The 22,345-nt window shown below is 46.5% G+C and overlaps 2 protein-coding genes across 3 annotated transcripts in view; one reads left to right on the top strand and one right to left on the bottom strand.

The window, feature by feature from the left end:
• Positions 1 to 22,345, top strand: part of CORO7 (coronin 7) — a 996,081-nt gene that overhangs the window by 515,403 nt on the left and 458,333 nt on the right. The window lies entirely within an intron of this gene.
• The window catches only part of VASN (vasorin), a 46,323-nt gene continuing 39,115 nt past the window's right edge, over positions 15,138 to 22,345 (bottom strand). Inside the window, exon 2 of the mRNA XM_078663133.1 lies at positions 15,138 to 19,613. Coding sequence (XP_078519259.1) covers positions 17,579 to 19,613 — 2,035 coding nt within the window. The 3' untranslated portion in view covers positions 15,138 to 17,578. The remainder of the gene's footprint in view (positions 19,614 to 22,345) is intronic.

Here is a 22,345-nt window from a genome sequence, read left to right as displayed (position 1 = left end):
TGCAGCAACAGTGGATCCCGCAGCAACAGTGGATCCCACACCTCAGGTAGAGATAGTCCAGTCGATTCACTTGGACATGCACTGGTGAATGGGCCTCGCCAGGTTCAAGATGGGTCTCCCATTCAGTCCTCTGCAAGTACAGGCTACCATGGCCATGGACACCTCCTCCCTGGTCTGAGGGGTCTTCTGGGAGACATGACAGCACAGGGCCCTTGGCCCACTTCAGTGCAACGTCTACACATGAACATGCCTGAGCTGCAGTTAACCCACCTTAATATTACCTCACTTCTACATGCCATCTCAGAGAATGCCATTCAGATTTAGTTAGAGAACACCGCAACTGTCAGTTACATGTCGTGACTGTGATGGAAAGCAATTCACCTGTGGCAGTGTATGCAGTTTTGGGGAGTTTTCATGATAGCAACCTATCTGGCAGGTAACCTCATGGTGAGAGTAGATGCTTTCAAGTTGCTTTTGCAGTAGGTCAACAAATGGGGTGTCCATCCATGAACTATGTTGCCACAGTCCAGAACAGGAAATATCCTCTGTGTTGTGCCGTACACTTCCCACTTAATAATACTCTCTGAGATGCCTTCAGGTTCAGCTGGTCTTAGAGTCTTCTGAACATGTTTCCACCAATTCCGCTTTTGCTAAAAGTCCTGTGGATGGTGCGGTAGTAACAAGTATGAGACAGAAGGCTTCAGCCCCTTTAAATAATGCCTTTCTGACATCCTGTGTTTCACACTTTCCTTTGCGAAGCAGGGGATAGCAGTGGCTAAGGTAAGAGCTACTTGGCTTACCGGTCAGCTTTCAAGTGTCTTCTTGATAAGCCATATTTGTTTAGCTCACCTTTAGTACCACTTTTTCCGAGAAGTTTGCTTTATCCCTTTCCTTCCACCCCGCTCCTTGTTCTTCAGTGGGATTTGAATCTTGTGTTGACTTTAAATAATGGCATCCACTTTCGAACTGAAGCACACTTGTCCTGTTTAACTTCTTACTTTGAAGGCCGTGCTGCTAGTAGCAATAACTTCAACTCCTAAACTTGGAGAAAATTCATGCCCTCTCAATTCATCCCCTTTCACAGTTTTGTTACCTAGACAAAAAGGTTTTTGCTACCTGCCCAGGCTTTTTACCCAGAATATATTCACCCTTTAACATGGCCCGGTCTAACAGTCTTCCATCTGTCTTCTTTCCTCATACTATCAAGTAGGACTTGCAATTGATAGACTGCACTCCAGGCCTGCTATCTCCAACTATATCAAGTGCTCTCGACAAGACAGTGCGGATGGCCAGCTGCTTGTGGACTTTCCCAGAGCCAAGAAAGGCATGGTGGTCACCTAATGCATCATTTCACATTGGGTCATCCTATGTATCAAAATGAATTTCTGCTTGGCCAAGAAAGACCCTTCAGAAGGCTTACATTACCTCTCCAATAGTGCCATGGCTGCTTCCACAGCTCTTACCAGAGGTGTTTTGGTGGCTGATATTTGCTGAGCAGAAATGTGGTCATCCCTGCATAATCTTTCTGCATATTCCTCACCACCTTCCTTCCTCCACAAGGTTTGCAAACATTTTTGTGCTGTTGTGGTTGATGTCTTTGATGCTGTCTTGGTTCCTCTCCACAAGCCCCACTGGGAGGTGGAAAAGTTTTAGGAACTGTTTCGGTACACAGGTTGGTGCCTATCATATGCAGGTGTTGTCATGACTGGTGGGTGATGTCACAGCTGAATGTGCATGCCCACCACTTATCATCGCTTGAGAGCCATTGCTAGCCAAAAATATTGTCTGGACCAGTCTGACACCTGGGAGGATAATCTTAACCTGAGGCATCTGCAGGAAGAATATATATCCACCATAAATATAATTACATAAGGTAAATAACGTTTTTGTCATCCCTCTCGGGTATAGGTAAAACAATCATGGAACCTGACCAATGTCAGGGGGCAACAGCTAGTAGGCGGAGCCGTGTGGCGAGAAAAGCATTTTACTGAAAAGGTCGCTAAGATCGCGCCTTCACAGCACATCGGCCGCCATTAAGTAGTGTTGGAAAGGGCTGGACTGCTGGGCAGTGGGAAGCGTGAAAACGGCTGGGTTGAGAACATAGTAGCTATTCATTCATGATTGGAGTATAGATCCCAGATGCAATGTCAACAAAAACAAACCTCTGTCATCATACTCTCAACCGGTAAGAAATTGCCTGCAGGTGTAGCAAATACCAGAAACAACTTCTATGAATAGAAAGCGGTCACATCATCTTTCCATCCAGGACAATTGTCCCTTCCGGTTCCTTGATCCTACATCGCCCAGGATCAGTCCCAGGCTTTTTTGCACCTATTAGTCAGGCACAGAGATCTCCTTCTTCAGGCACTTCACTACTTGTGTGGGCCTTACCTTGGTCTTTTGCTATTTCCCTTCATGAAAGGGCAATTGTTTTATTTAATTATATATTTAAAAAAAACATACTTCCTTTTATCTATAACGCGATAGCATTGATAACCGACTTGTAGCAGACATAGAAAACAGTACTGAGCAGCTGATCCTAACTAGCTGTGGCTATCGTGGTTGGTAAAATAGCAGCTTTTGAGTCTTTACCAATTTTTTGCTGGTGTATGTCCTTGGTTGCTGAGGATCTGCCTGCTGTCCATGATGATGGATGGACTGCTATCTAAGGAGGCTCTTCTCTTTGTTGTGAGATGGACGATGTCACAGTTGGGCGAGGTGTATTCGGAAATGGCACGGTCCCAAGGTTTGCCGAATCAATTCCCTATTCCGCCACCTCATGCGGCCATTACAGAAAATAAACAATAATTTGCTCTACCGAAGTAGCTCTTTCTTCTTCCTCAAAAGTATTCAGTACTCCTGCGACATTGGTTTAAACACCCATTCCTCTCTTTTTACCAAATCACCGTTTTGGTCCACACTTTGATTTGATTTTGAACTGAGTCCCAGGGGTTTCACACTAGCATGCAGGCACACGGATCAGTGGTACAGAAGATACTGAATGTTGGTCTTTCTTTGGCAACATTGCCTTTAATTTTGACTGCTTTTACAAAGGATACAGGAACATCATTAATGCTGTTTCAGGATGAAACTGCTCAAGGTCTCTGGCACACAGACTGAGGTTGGCTAAGAGTGTTCAGGGCAATGTAAGGACGTTTGTCATGTCTAAAACAGTCTTAGGTGTGTTGTAGAGCAAATCAAAAACAAAATGTGACTACCTCTGCCTGACGCTTGACCAGCATATGCATTTCCATTTTGCTAAGCCAAGGCTGGCTCGGGACAAGTGTAAAGCCTGACTGCAGGGCTTCAATAGAAAGACGAAATATAGATGAGCCGGGAAGACTGCCGTATGACCCCTTTTTATGCACTTTTGATTTGGAAGAATAACAAGTGGCATCTTGTAGATTTAAGGAGTGTTCTTACCGTGGGAGCTTGACTATAATTAAAATGTTATGTAGCCCTCATCTCACTGAACTTGATGGCTTTTTTACTTGTTATCTACTGTGTCATTTACAGGATGGGCCTTTAAATTGCTTGCCCAGTGCTTTGTCTCTTGGCGCCAAGCCAGATTCCTGGCTTTGGTATTTGATATACAACTTGAGCCACTACGCCTCAGACCATGAGGGACAGTCATGGGTCGCTCCTCCCAGCCACTGCATGCTCTCTTCAGTGTTCTTACGATACTCAAGACAGGGCTCAAATTGCCGGGGCCATCTTGTACGAACCAATAAGTTGAGAGTCGAACCCATGCATCGACTGAGGTTCGGTCATGCGCAGTAGAGCAGTGCCCATCTTGGACTGGGGAAGGCAGACACTTCCCCACATGTCCAGAGGCTATTTTAATAACACAGCTGAGAAGCTGCTAAGAGGCAATTATTTACTCCCGGGGTAATGGATGCTGCTTTGTTCGTCCTAATTTAGCTAGTTTATGGTTCCTTCCTGGTTTCCTGGCATTGATTGTTGTTCTCTCCTTTTCCCTGTCTGTTCCAGGACCTCCCTGTACCGACCTGTTTCTCTCTCTGGACCTATTTTTGGATCTTCTTTGGCTAGAGTAAAGCAAAATACCACATTTAGACAACCACCACGTTGAGCCTGTATACATTTTTCTGTTCCTTTCCCAGTATGAGACTGACTCTTTACCCCTGTCGCTTCCTTGTACAAGCCTGTGCTTCTCTTGTCCTTCCATGGGTTCGTCTGGTCTTGAGATGCTCATCCCTACCTTGGGTTATTCTCCATTTCTGCCCTTTGTCCTTCTGGATCTCAGACTGTGCTAACATTACTGCCCCTTTCTGACATAATTTTCTGCTACATTGAGGGTTTTTCCTAGTTTCTTCTTGGATCAGAGTGACATTAGTGGTGTGATCTGAATGATTACCACTAGTACTCTCTTAGTTTACGTCTGCCACGCTTTCCTCGTACCACTGTTATTTCCACACCCTCGGAGATCTCTATCCAATTTTAAAACTGATGGAAAACACCTTTACAGCCTGTAAAGTTTGGTTCCGCGAGCCGCCATCGCCTGTTCTTATTTAACAAAGCTGTCCGCCCTGGAGTTGAAGGCTGTTGCTCTAATTGCAACAGCCTCCCAATGCTCTGTGGCTCGTGGCAGTGATAGATGGCTCTTTGATCTGCATTTCCAAGGAAGAACCTGGCAGTATTCTGCCACACACTTGCTGACATCAGCATGGTCATGGCAAAGGTTTCCAAGACTCACGGTTTCATGCAATCATGTGGTTAGATTGTCATGAGTAATATTCAGCAATATCAGTCTCACAACTAAGACCCAACGGTTAGGCCTCAAAATAAATTGCAATTCCGGTCTCAAACTGGAATCCCTACAAGCATTGGATTCTAAATACAAATCTTAAGAAAGGTTCACCTTTTCAGGCTCCTGTTCCACAAATCACAGTGGACAGAAATTTGTCATGATGGCTCCTGGATTCCACTGCCTGGAGCATCAGACATGGAGCATGTGGTATTCTGAGATTAAAATGCTTCCCAGCAACCTCATGGAGTTCAAGTGCATTTTTCTCTTAAGTCGTTCCTTCCTTTCTTTCAGTAAAAACGTTTTCCTGCATGATGGATCATACCACTACTAAAGTTCTGACTGATCACTTTCCCCTAACCAGCTGGCTCCGACAATTTGGGTTTTCTCTCTCCAGAACAACATTGTTCCTCTTGGCTGTGCGCAGTAATATCATAGGTGAAATATTGTAGCCATAGGCTTAACCACAAGATTATTGTGATATAGATATATACATACATCAAAAGTGTGACCTCCAACAAAGACACACTCCATGCAGGTACTAATATGATGTATTTTTAAAAAAACAGCAAACTCTGCAAAGCGTCTTAAGCCTGACGCGTTTCGGGCTCCTGCCCTTGTTCACAGGCCAACGTTACGGATCAATAGGACAGTGCATAATTTCCCATTTGAATAATTCCATCCTCAAGTGGGCCTCCGGTGAGGTAAAATGCATGCTGGTAATTGAAGTCCAACACAATAAGTTTTATCCCTACAGTGGTTTTACTCCATCACAACAAATGTCCATATAGTGTCCACCTTACCTTGCTGATACAATTTTCACGACCTGCTGCTCCGTGTGTGATGAAATCATGGTCACACGGGCCTGCTTCCCAAATATTGCAGTGGTGCGACTTCACGGCTGGACTGGCCATTTTATATGCATCAAAAGTTTGCCCTCGAACAAAGATGCACTCCCACGCAGGTACTAATATGATTTATTGCAAAAAACAGCATACTTCGCAAAGTATCTTAAGCCTGACACGTTTCGGGCTCCTGCGTTTGTTCACGTTGATGTGTGTGTGTGTGTATACATGTATATATAATATTAGTCTCTGTCATAATTAAACCAAAGGCCTGCGTACACTTAAAGCAGGCAGGCGGATCGCAATCTTGGCATTATGGATACTCTCTCACCATTGCGGCGGAGTATCCTTATCGCCAAGTATTATAAATCAGGCCCATAATTCAGAGGGGCTAGTAATGGCAGTTTCTGGTCCCCTTAAAATTCAGTTCTGGGCAACACCGCGGACAGTGTGCTTTCACTCAGAGGTGTAGGCTGCAAAGTTTGGGTGAAAATCAGGAATTATTAGGTCATCGGACCTAGAGTTAATAATTCCCCTGGAAAAGCCTGATTTTGTAGGGAATTATCAGGGTTCAGCACAGAATCCTTGTTAATTCTGCACCACTGGAGTTAAGGGGAGGATCCTCTGTTTTTTTTTTTTACTTCAAGGGTGTGGAATTAGAAGGACCCCTCAGATTTCAGGGATTCAGGACAGACCTGACCCTTCCTCTCCTGAGTGACCCCTCAATCTCCTGGGTGAGTGCTGCTCTCCCTAACTGTTGGTTGAGTGATAGAGGCCCTGTCCTGTGGGTTGAGTGATAGAGGCCCTGTCCTGTGGGTTGAGTGGTAGAGGCCCTGTCCTTTGGGTTGAGTGGTAGAGGCCCTGTCCTGTGGGTTGAGTTTTAGAGGCCCTGCCCTGTGGGTTGAGTGATAGAGGCCCTGTCCTGGGGGTTGAGTGATAGAGGCCCTGTCCTGTGGGTTGAGTGATAGAGGCCCTGTCCTGTGGGTTGAGTGATAGAGGCCCTGCCCTGTAGGTTGAGTGATAGAGGCCCTGTCCTGTGGGTTGAGTGATAGAGGCCCTGTCCTGTGGGTTGAGTGATAGAGGCCCTGTCCTGTGGGTTGAGTGATAGAGGCCCTGTCCTGTGGGTTGAGTGATAGAGGCCCTGTACTGTTGGTTGAGTGATCGAGGCCCTGCCCTGTAGGTTGAGTGATAGAGGCCCTGTCCTGTAGGTTGAGTGATAGAGGCCCTGTCCTGTAGGTTGAGTGATAGAGGCCCTGCCCTGTAGGTTGAGTGATAGAGGCCCTGCCCTGTGGGTTGAGTGGTAGAGGCCCTGTCCTGTGCGTTGAGTGATAGAGGCCCTGTCCTGTGGGTTGAGTGATAGAGGCCCTGTCCTGTGGGTTGAGTGGTAAAGGCCCTGTCCTGTGGGTTGAGTGATAGAGGCCCTGTCCTTTGGGTTGAGTGGTAGAGGCCCTGTCCTGTGGGTTGAGTGGTAAAGGCCCTGTCCTGTGGGTTGAGTGGTAAAGGCCCTGTCCTGTGGGTTGAGTGATAGAGGCCCTGTCCTTTGGGTTGAGTGGTAGAGGCCCTGTCCTGTGGGTTGAGTGGTAGAGGCCCTGTCCTTTGGGTTGAGTGGTAAAGGCCCTGTCCTGTGGGTTGAGTGATAGAGGCCCTGTCCTGTGGGTTGAGTGATAGAGGCCCTGTCCTGTGGGTTGAGTGATAGAGGCCCTGTCCTGTGGGTTGAGTGGTAAAGGCCCTGTCCTGTGGGTTGAGTGATAGAGGCCCTGTCCTTTGGGTTGAGTGGTAGAGGCCCTGCCCTGTGGGTTGAGTGATAGAGGCCCTGTCCTTTGGGTTGAGTGATAGAGGCCCTGTCCTGTGGGTTGAGTGATAGAGGCCCTGTCCTGTGGGTTGAGTGGTAAAGGCCCTGTCCTGTGGGTTGAGTGATAGAGGCCCTGTCCTGTGGGTTGAGTGGTAAAGGCCCTGTCCTGTGGGTTGAGTGGTAAAGGCCCTGTCCTGTGGGTTGAGTGATAGAGGCCCTGTCCTTTGGGTTGAGTGGTAGAGGCCCTGTCCTGTGGGTTGAGTGGTAGAGGCCCTGTCCTGTGGGTTGAGTGGTAAAGGCCCTGTCCTGTGGGTTGAGTGGTAGAGGCCCTGTCCTGTGGGTTGAGTGGTAGAGGCCCTGTCCTGTGGGTTGAGTGGTAGAGGCCCTGTCCTGTGGGTTGAGTGATAGAGGCCCTGTCCTTTGGGTTGAGTGGTAGAGGCCCTGTCCTGTGGGTTGAGTGGTAGAGGCCCTGTCCTGTGGGTTGAGTGGTAGAGGCCCTGTCCTGTGGGTTGAGTGATAGAGGCCCTGTCCTTTGGGTTGAGTGGTAGAGGCCCTGTCCTGTGGGTTGAGTGATAGAGGCCCTGTCCTTTGGGTTGAGTGGTAGAGGCCCTGTCCTTTGGGTTGAGTGGTAGAGGCCCTGTCCTGTGGGTTGAGTGATAGAGGCCCTGTCCTTTGGGTTGAGTGGTAGAGGCCCTGTCCTTTGGGTTGAGTGGTAGAGGCCCTGTCCTTTGGGTTGAGTGATAGAGGCCCTGTCCTGTGGGTTGAGTGGTAGAGGCCCTGTCCTGTGGGTTGAGTGATAGAGGCCCTGTCCTTTGGGTTGAGTGGTAGAGGCCCTGTCCTGTGGGTTGAGTGGTAGAGGCCCTGTCCTTTGGGTTGAGTGGTAGAGGCCCTGTCCTGTGGGTTGAGTGATAGAGGCCCTGTCCTTTGGGTTGAGTGGTAGAGGCCCTGTCCTGTGGGTTGAGTTTTAGAGGCCCTGCCCTGTGGGTTGAGTGATAGAGGCCCTGTCCTGTGGATTGAGTGATAGAGGCCCTGTCCTGTGGGTTGAGTGATAGAGGCCCTGTCCTGTGGTTTGAGTGATAGAGGCCCTGTCCTGTGGGTTGAGTGATAGAGGCCCTGTCCTGTGGGGGTTAAGTGATAGAGGCCCTGCCCTGTCTAAGGTCTAATAGAGACAGGGCCAATCCAGTCTGAGTTCTAAGGGGTGGAGACCCAGCCAGTACTGACTAGTTGTTAAAGACGGCAGCCCACTATATTGTAAAGGTTTGAAAAGAGAAATGCCCTTTCTAATCCCTCCCCCCCTCCCCTTGGTTTTTCTGCCCTCTCACTCCCCCCAGTCCCAACCACGTGTGCCTCCCCTCCCCACCGTTTATTAATCTCGGCTTTGCCCTTGCTCCAGGTTCTCAATCGCCTTCTCTTCTTGTGGGTTTGGAAAATATACAAAGCTCACAGTGAAAATATTTACTCAGCAGCAAAACTTTCAGAGGAATTTGAGACATTAATTTGAAAAATCTGCCGAAGGACTACAATGGCTTCTTTCTCTGCTGCACTCTGTCGCTCTCCATCCCCTCTCGTTTTCGCGCTCCACATCTTGAGCGCTCCTTCCTCGCACTCACTCCTTTCATTTATTTCTCCCTTCCAAGTCACACTGATTATTTCACTTTTGCTTTTTATTTCACTCTTGTAGGTTTTTTTTGTTTTACGTGGCTCTCATCTTGACTATTTATTGTCTTATTCCACTCCTAACCTCCCAAATTCTCTACAACCTTTTTCCTTGCGCCTCGTTTGCTTTCGTCCCCTTGTTACGTAGGGTTTCTTTTTTTTCCTCCTAGGTGTTATTGAGTTGCTGGCTGTCGTTTGTTTTCTTCTTGTCGGGCTATGAATTTTTTTTGCACCTCTTACTAACGCTATTGTCCCACTCTCACCCTTTTTTCTACAATCTCTACACCCATATTGTTCCTGACCCTTGTACTTATAACTCGCAGACTCACCCGCCCGTCCATTCCCACATTATCTTCTTTTTTTATCCCGACTTACTCTTCTTCTCAATGTATCTCATAGCCTCCTAGTCTTTAGTGGTTAGTGGATCTTCTCTCCCCCCCCCCACGCTATTTCTTTTCATCTTTCCCGGCTTTGTTCATCTCTGCCCCTGGCTGTCACGTATGTATCTTTCTCTCCTGCCCCCTTGCATTTCCTCTTATATTCATTTTTAAGTACCACTTGACGTTATGTCTGTTTCAACATTCCCTCCCCCTCTATTCCCTCAAGTTTCCTTTCTTGTGACTTTATATACTTTAAAATCTGGCTTGCTATCCTGTCCATGTTGGTATTTATCCACCCTCCTAGTCCCCTTCCATCATGGTTTTCTTTCGTTCTTCTCTGCCCCTTTCTCACCCTCCTTCTGCATTCCTTCATCATTCCTCGTCCCTCTGTTCTTCCACCCGTTTTCCCTGTCCCTTGTTTCATGTTCCATCGTGCCCCTTTTTCCAAAGCTATTATATCTTCCTTTTCAGTCCTTCTCATTGTATTTTACTCATTGCTACAATCCTTTCTTACAGCTTCCCCCTCACTTGCCCCCGTCTTTGCGTTCTTATTTAACTTTATCCCTTATTTATTTTTCCTTGCTCCTTCACATTTTCATTTCTTTTACTTCGACCACCACTGTTTCCTTTGTTTCTCTCTCCCAGTTATAGTTTTGGCACTTGCCCCACCTATCCCAATCCAAGTTCCCTCGCTACTTTCCCCTCTGACTCTTCGTTTCCCTCTTTATTATTTCCAAATTTCCCTCTCAGCCTTTCCCCTACTTTTGTTTCCTAAACCTCCTTTACCCCCAACAGTTCTCTCATGGCTCACTTAGTTCCCTTTCTCTGCCACTCCTGCCTTCTTCGTCCGTTCTCTTGGAGTTCTTGTACACCCCTTTCTTTCTCGGTTTCTCTCTCCTTCTGTTTTTCTGTGAGCTCATTCACATCCCTCTCGGTCCTCCGCCCTCCGTTTCCCCTTCTTTGCCTCCCTTCCTCCTTCTTTGCCTCCCTTCCTCCTTCTTTGCCTCCCTTCCTCCTTCTTTGCCTCCCTTCCTCCTTCAGATCTCTCAGATGCGGCCGTTGCCATCTGGCACTGAAGGTAGCCCCCTCCCCCTGTAATATAAAGCAGCCCTGCAGGAAATTCACCTGAGGAGCCAGTCGGGAAAGAACGAGAGAGAGACGCAGAAATCCCCTGCGCCCGTTCCAGGCCTTCATCCGATCGTTTATCCCAGAGACCGACCGCAGAAGCTAATTACATCCAGAGCTCCGGCAGCGCTGACGTCAGGGGCCGGGCCTACTCCAGCGCCAGGCTCACTCCCGGTGTAGGCCCAGCCAGCAGCCCTGTGTCCCTCCCCCTCGCTAAGGGTTCAGGCACAGCAGTCAGCGAGTGACTGCAAACGTAACGGCTACGGCTTCAGGTCCAGCGAGTGACCGCTTGTTCGGAGCACTGCCAATTGCCACGCATCTGGGGTTAGAATAACGCATTTACATAAAAATGGCTACCACAACAAGGCCCAAAGTTCAACAGATGAATCTGCTTAGCTCAACGGACAGCATGTTTTTTTCCTAAACAGTTTTCAGCCTCTCTCTGCCCCGCTGACCCCGGGTATACCCAGCCAATAAGAAGTCATACAGCACTGGGTTGGTGGGACTTCACTTCCACAAATGTAAAGTCTGTCACATGTTCGTTGATGCACATGTGCATGTGTGCAGAATTCAAAGTTTATGGTAAGAGATTCAGGACCTCCAGGCAAGAGGCTGTCTGCAGACCGTGAGCCTGGTATTGCTGCTCATAAGTCCAAGAGCTCACCAGAGACCCTTGGCCTTGTGTTCCCAACACTTTGCAAGAGCTGAGATCATCGGTAAAGGTGGGTGTGCCAACAAATGAACAGGAATAGCTAAGGGCGGCACTGGCTCTAAGACACCCTGAACGAGCCGAGCCTTGAAAATATTTGGCATAAAACATCCTTTTATAATACGGTAAGAGGTCTTCAAAATTCCAAAATGTGCATTTCTTTAGCGTGAGGAAGCGTGTCACCTTAGTATAGTACATGGGTACTCACAAACATTTTCCCAGGCACCAAATTTGTCGGTGGTGTGATCAAGGGCTGCATGCTGGGTGGTGGTATGGGGGCTGAGAGGGAGTTGTGAAGGTGGGTGTGTGGTAGGGGAAGCCAAGCATGTACATCTAGTGGTTGAATTGAGTTGCACAATATGGTACTAGAAAACCTGGGATCAATCCTGGCTTCCCCACTTGACCAAATAGTGTGATCCTAGGCAATTATTTTATTTCACTTTTCCTCCTTTTTCTTCTTTATCACATACAAAAGGACCTAAAAAAACATGACTTCACGGTGAGTGCTGTGCCCCTGTTTGATTAAATAGACTATAATGTTGTTCATGTATAATGGCACCAAAGGGTGGACATATAAACTGACTTGCCTCTCCGCAGTTCACTATTGGCATTGATGTCATGGTAAGGAGGAAAGCATAAATGTTTCTGAATTCATGTTTGAAAACTATCACTTTTAAAATAATTTCAATGTACTGATATAATTTGATTTACTAAAACGAAACAGTTCTGCATGTTAATAAAATACACCTTTTGAATTTTGAAGAGACTATCATAGTTTTTCACTTTTGCCGCAAGATGCCTTTACAAACTAAGGTTAAGCGGTGCAAGATATCCTAGTTATTTCCTTTCTTTAACTGTAATTAACATTTAAATGTTGATCAGAGGGCCGCATGAGGCCGCCAAGCCGTACTTTCAATTTCACTGCCTTAGTACAGCAGATTATTAGAGAACAATTTTTTTTCAAAGTGAGAGTTTTCAACTTGAACTGAAAAACATTCCTGCCCGAGCGATGACAATGGTATTAGTGAACCAAGAGGCAAGTCTACTGTGAGGTAAATGTGGCCTATATTCGTGTTATGAATAAAGCAACATGATAGGCTATGAAGTTATACTCAAGAGATGTTTTTTGGACAGCGCACATCCCGAACTCACATTTGAAAGTGCTCTCATATTTATTAATAAACAAAAAGGAGGCATGGTAAAATGAAATATTTGCCTAGAATCATAAAATTTGGTCAAGCACGCAGGCTGGGATTGAGTCAGATTATCCAGTTTCACAATCTGTAATTCAGCCACCAGATGGATGTCCCTTTCTGACATCAACAGTTAGTGCTTTGTCCTTAATTCATGGGAGATGAGATTAGAGCTCGGGGTCCAGGCTGAATTCACATTTCATTTTTGGCAGTTTTACATAGTGCAAACCTTGCTAAAGATTTAAGAGCACTTCACAGCAATTTTTGGTACACAATTGTTTTGGGTACTGAAAGATTGTAGGGATTGACTAGATGCTGAGCCTAGGATGAGATTCGAAAACATCCATGTTATCCAACTGGCAGCGGTAGCCTGTGGGATACATCTCCTCCTTTGGAGCCCACCTCAGCTTGCGGTCAAGGTTCCAAGAGGTTCTCAAGCAGAGCCAGAGCCGGGGATCTGTCTCGAGCTTTCAGTGGCTCGCCCACCTCTACTCATCAGACCGCCTCTGCCAGAGCCGGGGATCTATCTCGAGCTTTCAGTGGCTCGCCCACCTCTACTCATCAGACCGCCTCCATCGATGGAATCGGTGCACCTGCTCTCTCTGATAGTGGGTCGTGCAGCAGTACTGGCACTCAGTATATGAATATTCCTTCAGAGTGCTCCAGAAAGCAGGAGCCACACAATGATCTGACCAGTGAGTGTGTGAAAGAAACCGGATCTCCTGACACCGAGAGTCAGCAAATCCAGCTACTGCTCTGGACAAGTTGGATGCGTATTATCATTATAAACATCAGTCACCCAGTGTCGAAGCGGAGAACGTTAGGCAGAGAATATTTTTCGTCACTAATGTCTGCTTCTCATAAACACATTTTTAGGCCTATGGCAAACTAACCAAAAACCTGGTTAAAATCAGATCTTTTCCATGTTTCTGGGTACAAATACAAGGGTTCTAGGGGAAATACTTTATGGAACATGGCAGTGAATTGGTGCAGCAATGTGCAGACACTGACTCTACATGGGGCATACCGTAGTAGAAGGCCACAGCTTTCCCAATTTCATGGGATGCAGAGAGATTGGTCCCCAACAAAGACTTTAAGAGTCCCTGGGCGGGGGGCTGTTTAAAAACTGAGAGTCCTGGCAAGGGGGCTCAGGAGTAGTGGGTGAGCAACCAGGTCAGTCTTAACAGTATTATAGGCCCCCCGGCAAAGAAGTGCAATGTGCCTTGCCTACACAACAACTCACAGGAATAAACATCTTTAACTAAAAATTTGTGTTAAATGATGGTCTGCATGGGGCCCCTATGCCCGTGAGGCCCCCGGGCAACTGCTCAGTGTGCCCATGTGTTACGATGGCACCATGGGCACCCACTTCAGTTGTTACTGCGTGCTCCGACTGAGCCACTGCTGCACGTTCGCAGAATGGGCCATTGCTGTTCCTTACAGACCAGGCCATTGGTATTCTTTATTGACAGCTAGGCAGCTGAGCCACCTGTATTGTGCTGACTTGGCCTATTATGCTTATTACTGACAGGGTTGTCCTGTTCAGCAACACCTGTACCACTGTTGTTCATTAACGACTGCGCCTTTGATGCATATTCATTCTGATTACAGCCATAAGCCCATTGATGTATATTTCTTTCTGGAGCGAGCCACTGATATACACTACTCCATGTACTGTTAAATGTTACTGAAGTATATAACCTCTGCCACCATTATTGCCCTTACTGCCTCAGAAGTGATTATGGGCTATTGGGAAGAGATATCACTTGAACTTTGATTGTAATCACCTTTATGTTTTATCCATTATAGTATTTTGTAGGTTTGGTGTGTATTGCTGTGAGGTATTTAGGATATTTTAATGACACCACTTTCCCGTACTCTAATGTCATTGGAATGCAAGGTCATTATCATTAAGAATGCAAATTACGCCTAAGAATTTTGAAAACTTCACAGCTCTGATGTTAAGTCACTGGGAGGAAGTATACAAGGACATCACGTGGTTTGACTTGAGATATTGGAGGTGAATCCTTCCTAGATGTCAGTAATCTATTCCCATTTTCACTCTGTGAACTCTGGAACGTTTAGGTTTACTATTCACGGTAAAAATCTAAAACTTCATGTATATTTATTTCAAGAGCAAACCAAAGCTGGATATATCTGCATTGCTATGCTTATCAAATCACCCGCTTTTTTTACTTCTGTTGACGTCCAGCACAAATGCAATGCCTCCATTTCAAACCTATATCGCCCTACATAAAAAGTATTCTTTCCCCATTGACCTTAATGGGATCATCCTTTTAAACGCCTGGCTTCACATGCATTTTGGCGGCAAGAGGTTGTGGGTATGGTCTGCACTATTTTTGTTTTTCCACTACTTTGCGATAAACTATCACTCAAAGTGCCACCCTTGAGGCATGTAAATGTCGCACACGGAAACGTTATACATGTGTTTTATTGCACCACCTCTTTGGCTACATGGCCAAGGGACTAACAGAAATTGACCTGTAGGCACGTCCTGTACGCTTTGACAAAGAGTATAAATATGTATGTACTTTAGGGTCACCCGTTAATGCACATGAGCATTTGTACGAAGTTGTCACCCACGTTGGACTCGTTAATTTTGTTGTTGTCCTTCTTAGTAGCATAATCCAAACACACCTATATACCTGTAGTCATTGACAAGCAGTCTTTTTATTACAAAAAACTCATATACATATATACATATAAAATATGTCCTTTTTACAAGATAAGTACATAACGTTGGCGCCTCAGCAGAAGACCTCCCAGCAAAAACGGGAATTTTCTGCCGATTAAATACATTTTAACAAGAAATGTTCTTAAAGCTTTCCACGGTTCCAGTTTTCATCTGTGCCCCACCCTTTCCCTTACAGTCAATACAAAAAATAAAAAAAATCTCGAGTTTACAAAACTGAAATTCACGTCATGTGTCTTAATTTCTACATCCAATACGCTCAACGAAGATGGGCACTGGACTCTGACCCACAAATGAGGCACTGAAAGAGACTCCTTGCTTGTTGGAGTTTACTCCCCCGCGGTTCAGAAGCAAAGGAAGGGGAATACAGAAGACATAGAGAAGGCCACTGGACAACTTGTCTCTGAATTCACTTCCCAAACATGTCCTTGATATCCCTGGACAAAGGCTATTTTAGGCCCCTAAGATAAAGCATTCTCCCATGGGGTGGTTAAATCCTTTACTTTGTGGGGGACAAATATTAGAATGACCTGCCATGGACCTTTGAAATGTTCTTGGAGTGCTCCACTTTAAGAATAGGGTGAAACCCCTCTTCCTTTGGGTCCTCTAAGTGTTCCTGATCTAGCCTGTTTACATCTCTTGCTTTATGCGGTGCCGGACAGCCTGCCTGTTTGGCCTACTATAGATACAATGTCATTTGAGGGCATTAGGCTGTCATAAGAAGCAAAATACCCTGAATACAGGGTACTCGGCCCAAAAGGCACCACAAGGGTTTTGCTGTGCCACAAAGAGTCTAATCCCTCATTCACTATAGTCAATGAGGTCAATAAAGGATCCTTGTGGCAGACGTGCGGGATGGATCAGGCACAGTTGCTGAACTTTATGGCACAGTAGAATAATCACTTGTGCTCATTGGGTAAAATTCAGATGTTATGGAGGGAGGATTTCAGAGGTTTTTGGGGTGATGCCTGTGTAATTGTTTAAGGCATGGAGAGAGGTTCCCTATGAAACCAGGGTGTAAAATACAGAGGTAAATGCGAAACACTCTCAGTGGCACAAGCTGAGAATCCGTCCTGCGCCGAGGGACAGATCCTCCAGGTAGAGATCTTTTGGCACATGGGTATAGTCCCTCTGGCACAATGTGTTTTAATTTCCTGTGCACAGGTCAATGTGGTGGAGACAGGACCTCTTCGACCGTCAATGATGATCAGCAACACGCTAACGCAGACTGTGAGCCCTGACTCCAAGTACATTGAGCATCTACTTAATATGAATTCTTCTGGTGTTGCCAGCATCTCATCTCCTCCAACAATCTAAGGCCTCGAGATGATGGGGGATCTTAGATCAGCAATTGAACACAACTACCTTCCCACTCAAGGCACTTCTTGGCGACAAAGGGCAGAGAAATTGGGTGGGGCGTTAGGGTTCCCGGCATGCACTTAAAAAACAATAAATACATAACTAAGCAGTCCAACCAAGTTTTCTGTTTTTTTTTAAACCGAAAACACCTTCTGGTGTAAGCACAGTTGGATTTCCACCCTTGCCACACCCGCTTGCCACCCAAATAATCAAGTAATGGAATCTATCTGCCCCTCTACAGCGTTTGGCCCTAAATGTGACTTTAACAGGCGGTGGCAGGGATTCCCTAGTGCAGTTTAAAAAACATATGGATTGCAAAACTTCGACATACAGTTTCCAACATGTTGTTTTGAAACTGAACAGTGAGCTCTGGCCTGCTGCTTTTCACTTCCTTTTGAGGAGTATTAATATGGGGAACAACACTGTAATTCCACATGTTCATGTGCGTGGGAAAGGAGGCACGGGTCATGAGAGGCGTGTGATGCCACAGTGCCCATACTGCTGGTGTGCCTGACCTTCACGGTCATCGTTAAGTCGCCTCTCTCTTGGATCCATCATGACTGGTGCCAAGGTGGCTTTCTCAGGCAGATCCCGTGAGGACTTTCTTGCCTTTACTTTCTGTTGAGCTTTAGTGTGCTATCTTTTTTGAGCTAATCTTTTTGAGTGCTCTGTCTACTCTGGAAATACTCGTGTCAATGTTTTTCCCTTTAGCTCTGTATATATGAGCCTGTATTCGCTCCCCACAGAGGAGACTGCATGTTCAGACTTGTACACAGCAAGATTTTAAGTTTGCCACATCGCATTGTCAGAAAGCTCCGCAGCTTTGTCTTTTTTGGGAGGGTGCACGGTGCAGGCCAAACACCAGGGACTTGAGAGGGTGTGACATTTGCGCAAAAAGATTGACCACTTTCTCTTCCCAGATGTGCAAAAATAAGTGGGTCTTGTCCATGATTTGTCTGCAAACTTCAGACCCTCAAAGCCGGTCCGGTCCCCAATATATTTCATTTTTCCCTTGGAATTCCGGCAAGAGCAAGGCTGGCCTTAAAAGTAAGATGGTTTTAATGCTGTGTTGTTGTTATTACTGTAGCATCGCTGCTGCATCAAGGGAACCTCGTACTCCAAACCGTTGGCCAGTGCCATGAGTTCCGGTGACTTCTGGTCATGACTACGCAGGCTTCCATTTTCAAGGCACTCCTTCACTCCTTCCAGTTCCATAGGGCCGATTTCCCCTCCAGCATCTGCTTGGTCAGGGCGACGACTCCGAAGGTAGTATATGGTGGCTGCAACAGCCACAACGAGCAGCAGTGTTGCCGCCAGTGCAGGTACTATCATGAGGGTCAGATTGCTGTCCTTGGTTTGTGTGACTGGGGCATGTTGCTGGTTGGTTAGAGGGGCAGTTTGGGCCTCCACGCAGGACTTCTCGTCTGAGTCCCAATCTTCAAATGGCTCTACACAAATGTGGTAAGTGCAGTTAGGCTTTAGGCTGTGGACAGTGTAGTCCGACAGTGAAGTAGGGAGATTAAGTGATACTGGCCGTTTATCGGGACCAGATAGGTTTCGGTAGGTCAGGCGTATACCTTTGAGCTGAACTCTTGAGTGAATGTAGCTATGCAGGTTCACCTTTAAAGAGGTGCTGCCCGTTTCTTGAATATTGATTTGTTTGGACTGTGTTGTTGGCTGCACCACTTTGGTTACTGTTGGCAGAGTAATAGCTGGTTTCACTTTGGTCTCACAGTATACCCCAGAGAACCCATCAAGGCATGCACACCTCAAGTGACCATCAGCATCCAGTTGGCAAGACCCACCATTCAAGCAGATTTGCGGTGGGCAGAACTCCTCTTGAGGGATTTCTGATTTCCGCACATCTGGATTTGGTTCCTGTGTGGCGTCCTCCTGGAGCAGTGTGGGCTTCCGAGTTGGCGTGGTTGTGATAAGATCCAACACATAGGATCCTGTGGTGGTCCTCGGAAGGACTGGCTTTGGAGTTGTGGTTTTTATGGTTGTGGTGGTTGTGGCAATTGTTGTCGGGCATCCAAAATCCATGTACGCCAAATTTTTTAGAATCTTGCCTGCATTCTTTGGTGGGAAATGACACCGGGTCTCATCTGACCTCTTGAGTGTAACTTCTTTCCCATTGAACCAACCAACAAACCAGCTCATCTGGCAGACACAGTTGAATGGATTCTCTGCTATGTTAATGGCTTTTAGCCTGTTGGAGAAGATGAAGAAGTCATGTGGGATGGTTCTGAGGTTCATGTTACTAATGTCCAGCTCTTGGAGGTTTTGCAGACTGACAAAATCTTCTGGTTGCAGCTGTGAAATTTGGGTGTTTCCTGCCATGCTGAGCTTAGTCAGTCTGCGTAGCCTATGGAGAACCCTCGGGACCTTGGCGAGCTGGTTGTCTGAGATGTCTAACTCATGAAGATTTCTCAGGCTTTGAAAGAGCTCCTCGTCCAATGTGTCAAGGCCTAACCCAGCAATTTTTAGTGACTCAATGTTGTCAGTGTAAAAATGTTTTGCCTCTATGCTGGGGATTTGGTTCCAGCTCAGATCTAACAGTAAGAGTTGTGGAAGTTTCAATACAGGCGCCGCAGCAAGGCGGTTATTCTGTAGCTTCAGCTCAAGCAGATTCTCCAGGGTGTCAAAAGCAGTGGGGTCAATGTGCTGGATTTTGTTGCCATTCAGGTAGAGGCGTTCGAGCCGACGTAATCCGTGGAAGGTCTCATTTGTGATTTCTCTTATTTGGTTGGCGGACAAGTCCAGATTGTTCAGATTAGGGACAGACTGGAATATATTTTTCTGGAGGCTGGAGATCTTGTTTTGAGAAAGGTCTAAGAGCTGAAGCTCCAGGAGCCCCGCAAAGCTGTCCTCCCCAATGTCGGTGATGCCGTTCTCAAAGACGTACAGGCTGGCAGTGTTTTGCGGTATGCCTTTCGGGGTAGTTGGGTTCCGCCGGGAGATGCAGAATACTATTTGTGGTTGGTTACACATGCAGCCGTCGGGACAGCAGTAGAGAGAGATCGGATGTGACAGCATCAGAAGAACCATCATCAGCAAGGGACACATGGTGTGCTTTCTGTGAAGAGAAAAAAAATATCATCAAGAACAAGAAACTCCAAAGGCTAATTCTGCATAAGGATTTCAAAAACACGTTTAATTCCATGCACATGCAGGGCAGACATCAAATCATCACATGTTGAATGACATTGCCTTGGTCAGGAAACTGACTTTGTGGAAAAGGTTAAATGGCAGAAATTACTTGTGTTGGGTGAGGCATGCTGTGAGTAAAGTCAGATGTTTCCTCTTGAGCATGCTCCTCTAACAGGAATTTCTACATTTGGGAAAGACATGACTAGAACGTGCTGTAATCTTGTTAATGTTTTAGGACAGAAACGACTCCCTTATGGGACAGGGCGGATCAGAGCTAAGTAGAACTATGCATTAATTACAGCTTCCAGAGTCCCTTGCCTATAGCGTGGCCTGTCATGGAATGACTCGAGTGGAAAGATGACTGTGCATTTCACAAGACCACCAGGTCTTCCGTCCTGGTTTGTTCTTGTAGAAACCATTGTGATCTTGGTCTTGAGCCCAATTGAATCAATTCACTTGAACCAAAACGTGTATCTCCCACGTAGGTGATCAAGCTTTTATGCTGGGCAACGTAAGGTCTGTAAAAAAACGAATCACTGTCGAACTTCACATACTTCGGTGGGTCACACTAGAGCTTTGAGCATCTTTAAGCACCCATAAGTACTATGGGTTCTGCGTCTCAACCCTAAGGTCCCAATCACAATTTCCATAATAGACTATGGGGTCCTAGCTGGTATCCAGGCTATCCCACCCTTTGGCAATTCTGCGGGCCCAGGGCCCCCTCACAAGGACATTTGTTTATGTTCTTGGTTGACTGGAGTGTGGGAAGAGGGTGTATTCAAACCTTACTTACTTACTTACTTTATTATACAGTTAATAAAAACCGTAATGTACAAACAGAACAATGCATGTTAGATTAAAATTTTAAAATATATAAAAACATGATCAGGTTCTTAATGTTGGGCGTTTATGCAGTGCAATTAAAATAGTATTGACGAACTTCCCAGCTCTTGCTAATACTTGTGCTGGATTATTACTAAAACACAGAGTCGATGCTTCGCTACAGTGTCTCAGTGATTGTTCCCGAAAGACGGGAATCAGTAGGCGACGTCGATCAGAGGCAAAGAATGGGCAACAGCAAAACAGGTGGAGCCAGGACTCATGTTTATAGTTACAAAACCTGCAAGAGGGCTGCTCGTTCCACCAGGCCCACTGGGGGTTAAAGTCAAAGATTGGTAGGGCTAGCAGCCTCATGTATAGTATTTTGTTGCGAGTCTGAGGGTTGAGGGAGTAGTTGAAGTATCTTTGTGGTTTTCCCTTGATGTATGATTCGTTCAAGGCAGTAAAGAGTTCGTTTTTAGATAGCCCGGCAACGTCGGTTTGAAATGAAATTGAGATGATTTGTTTTGTTAATGTTTTTTTCCATGTTAGCAGGGGAATAGTTGGGTTAGTAAGAGAGGTTGGTTCGATCTTTAGTGTAGAGATAGCGAGGTGCAACTGTTTGTGCCAAGGGGAGTGATCGTCTTTAAACGCAGCTTGTAGTTGCTCTTTCAAAGATTATCCTGGTGCTCGTAAGGTGTGTATGTAGTATTTGATTAGGTCGCCCAGGCAATAGAGGTTTGCACGTGTCAGGCCCAGCTCGAGTCTCATCCTCGACCTCCTCACATGCTGCGGAACGGAAAAGATTTTCTTGTAAGCTTTTATTTGTATATTTTCCAGAAATGCGTCCATTTTCCCGGGAAAGGCTAAGTGGCCGTAGGTCACTGCAGGTAATAGTTTGGCCCGCAGCACCCTTAGGATTGGTTCGGCTGTATTCAAACCACATTATCCTTCTATAAAAATCTATAAAGGGCATTACCAGAGTTTGCACAAACCCAGGCAGCAAAGGTAACTGCGCGGAAGGCCCCTGCCGCTTTGCTGTGGGGAAGGGGGGGGGGGGATGCTGTGGCACCGGTACCCTTGCTTGAAGCACCCGTCTTGGCGCGCGCCATCTTCCGACATCTCTTCAACGGTGTCAAATGCCACACTTCTGTTTCTTCCTCAGTAAACTTTTTAAAAACACATGGGGTTGGGGTGACCGGAATGCAGATTTGTGGGGAGTACCATGCCAGAAAGAGTGATCAAACCAAGAAAGATGTGGGGTGTTTTGTTTTGACGGGGCATTTGCTCTAAAATATTCTCTGTTCAAATTGGTCCGACGTGTGTTTCAGTCGTTATATTTGCTGAACTTCAGACGACGGGACACGTTCACTCACATGGCTCTATTTTAAGGGTACCATTGGAGTTCGTGTTATCAGGATTACTGTATTTCTCTGTTCATCAACAAAGTGCATTCTGGGAGGTGTAGTCCTGAAGCAACTCTGGAATAATGTGCCCCTCATAACTTGGAGCCATCGGGTGACCTTTCCTCTGACAAGCAGCTGACACCCCCACCCACGGCAAACCCCTGCTCATCCTGTAAACATGTCCATCTGTATCTCATATTCCAACTCGGTGAGCCGCGGGGTAAAATTGTTGAACTAAGCCTGATTTCCAAGAAATGTGCTGAGTAATGTGGGTGCGCGTTATTACAACCGTTCTGTTTGTAAACCGATTTCGCGCCAACGCGTGTCTGACTGGAGGCGGCCACCACCCTCACCCCGCTCGCGCACAGCTCGCGCCCTCCCGCAGCTCGCGCACCCCCACCCTGCTCAGGGCCCGGCCGCGGAGCTGCCCACC

The sequence above is a fragment of the Lissotriton helveticus genome, chromosome 10, assembly GCF_964261635.1.
Source record: "Lissotriton helveticus chromosome 10, aLisHel1.1, whole genome shotgun sequence".
Lineage (NCBI taxonomy): Eukaryota > Metazoa > Chordata > Amphibia > Caudata > Salamandridae > Lissotriton > Lissotriton helveticus.
Note: the sequence above shows the minus strand (reverse complement) of the source record. Positions and strands in the feature narration are given on the sequence as shown.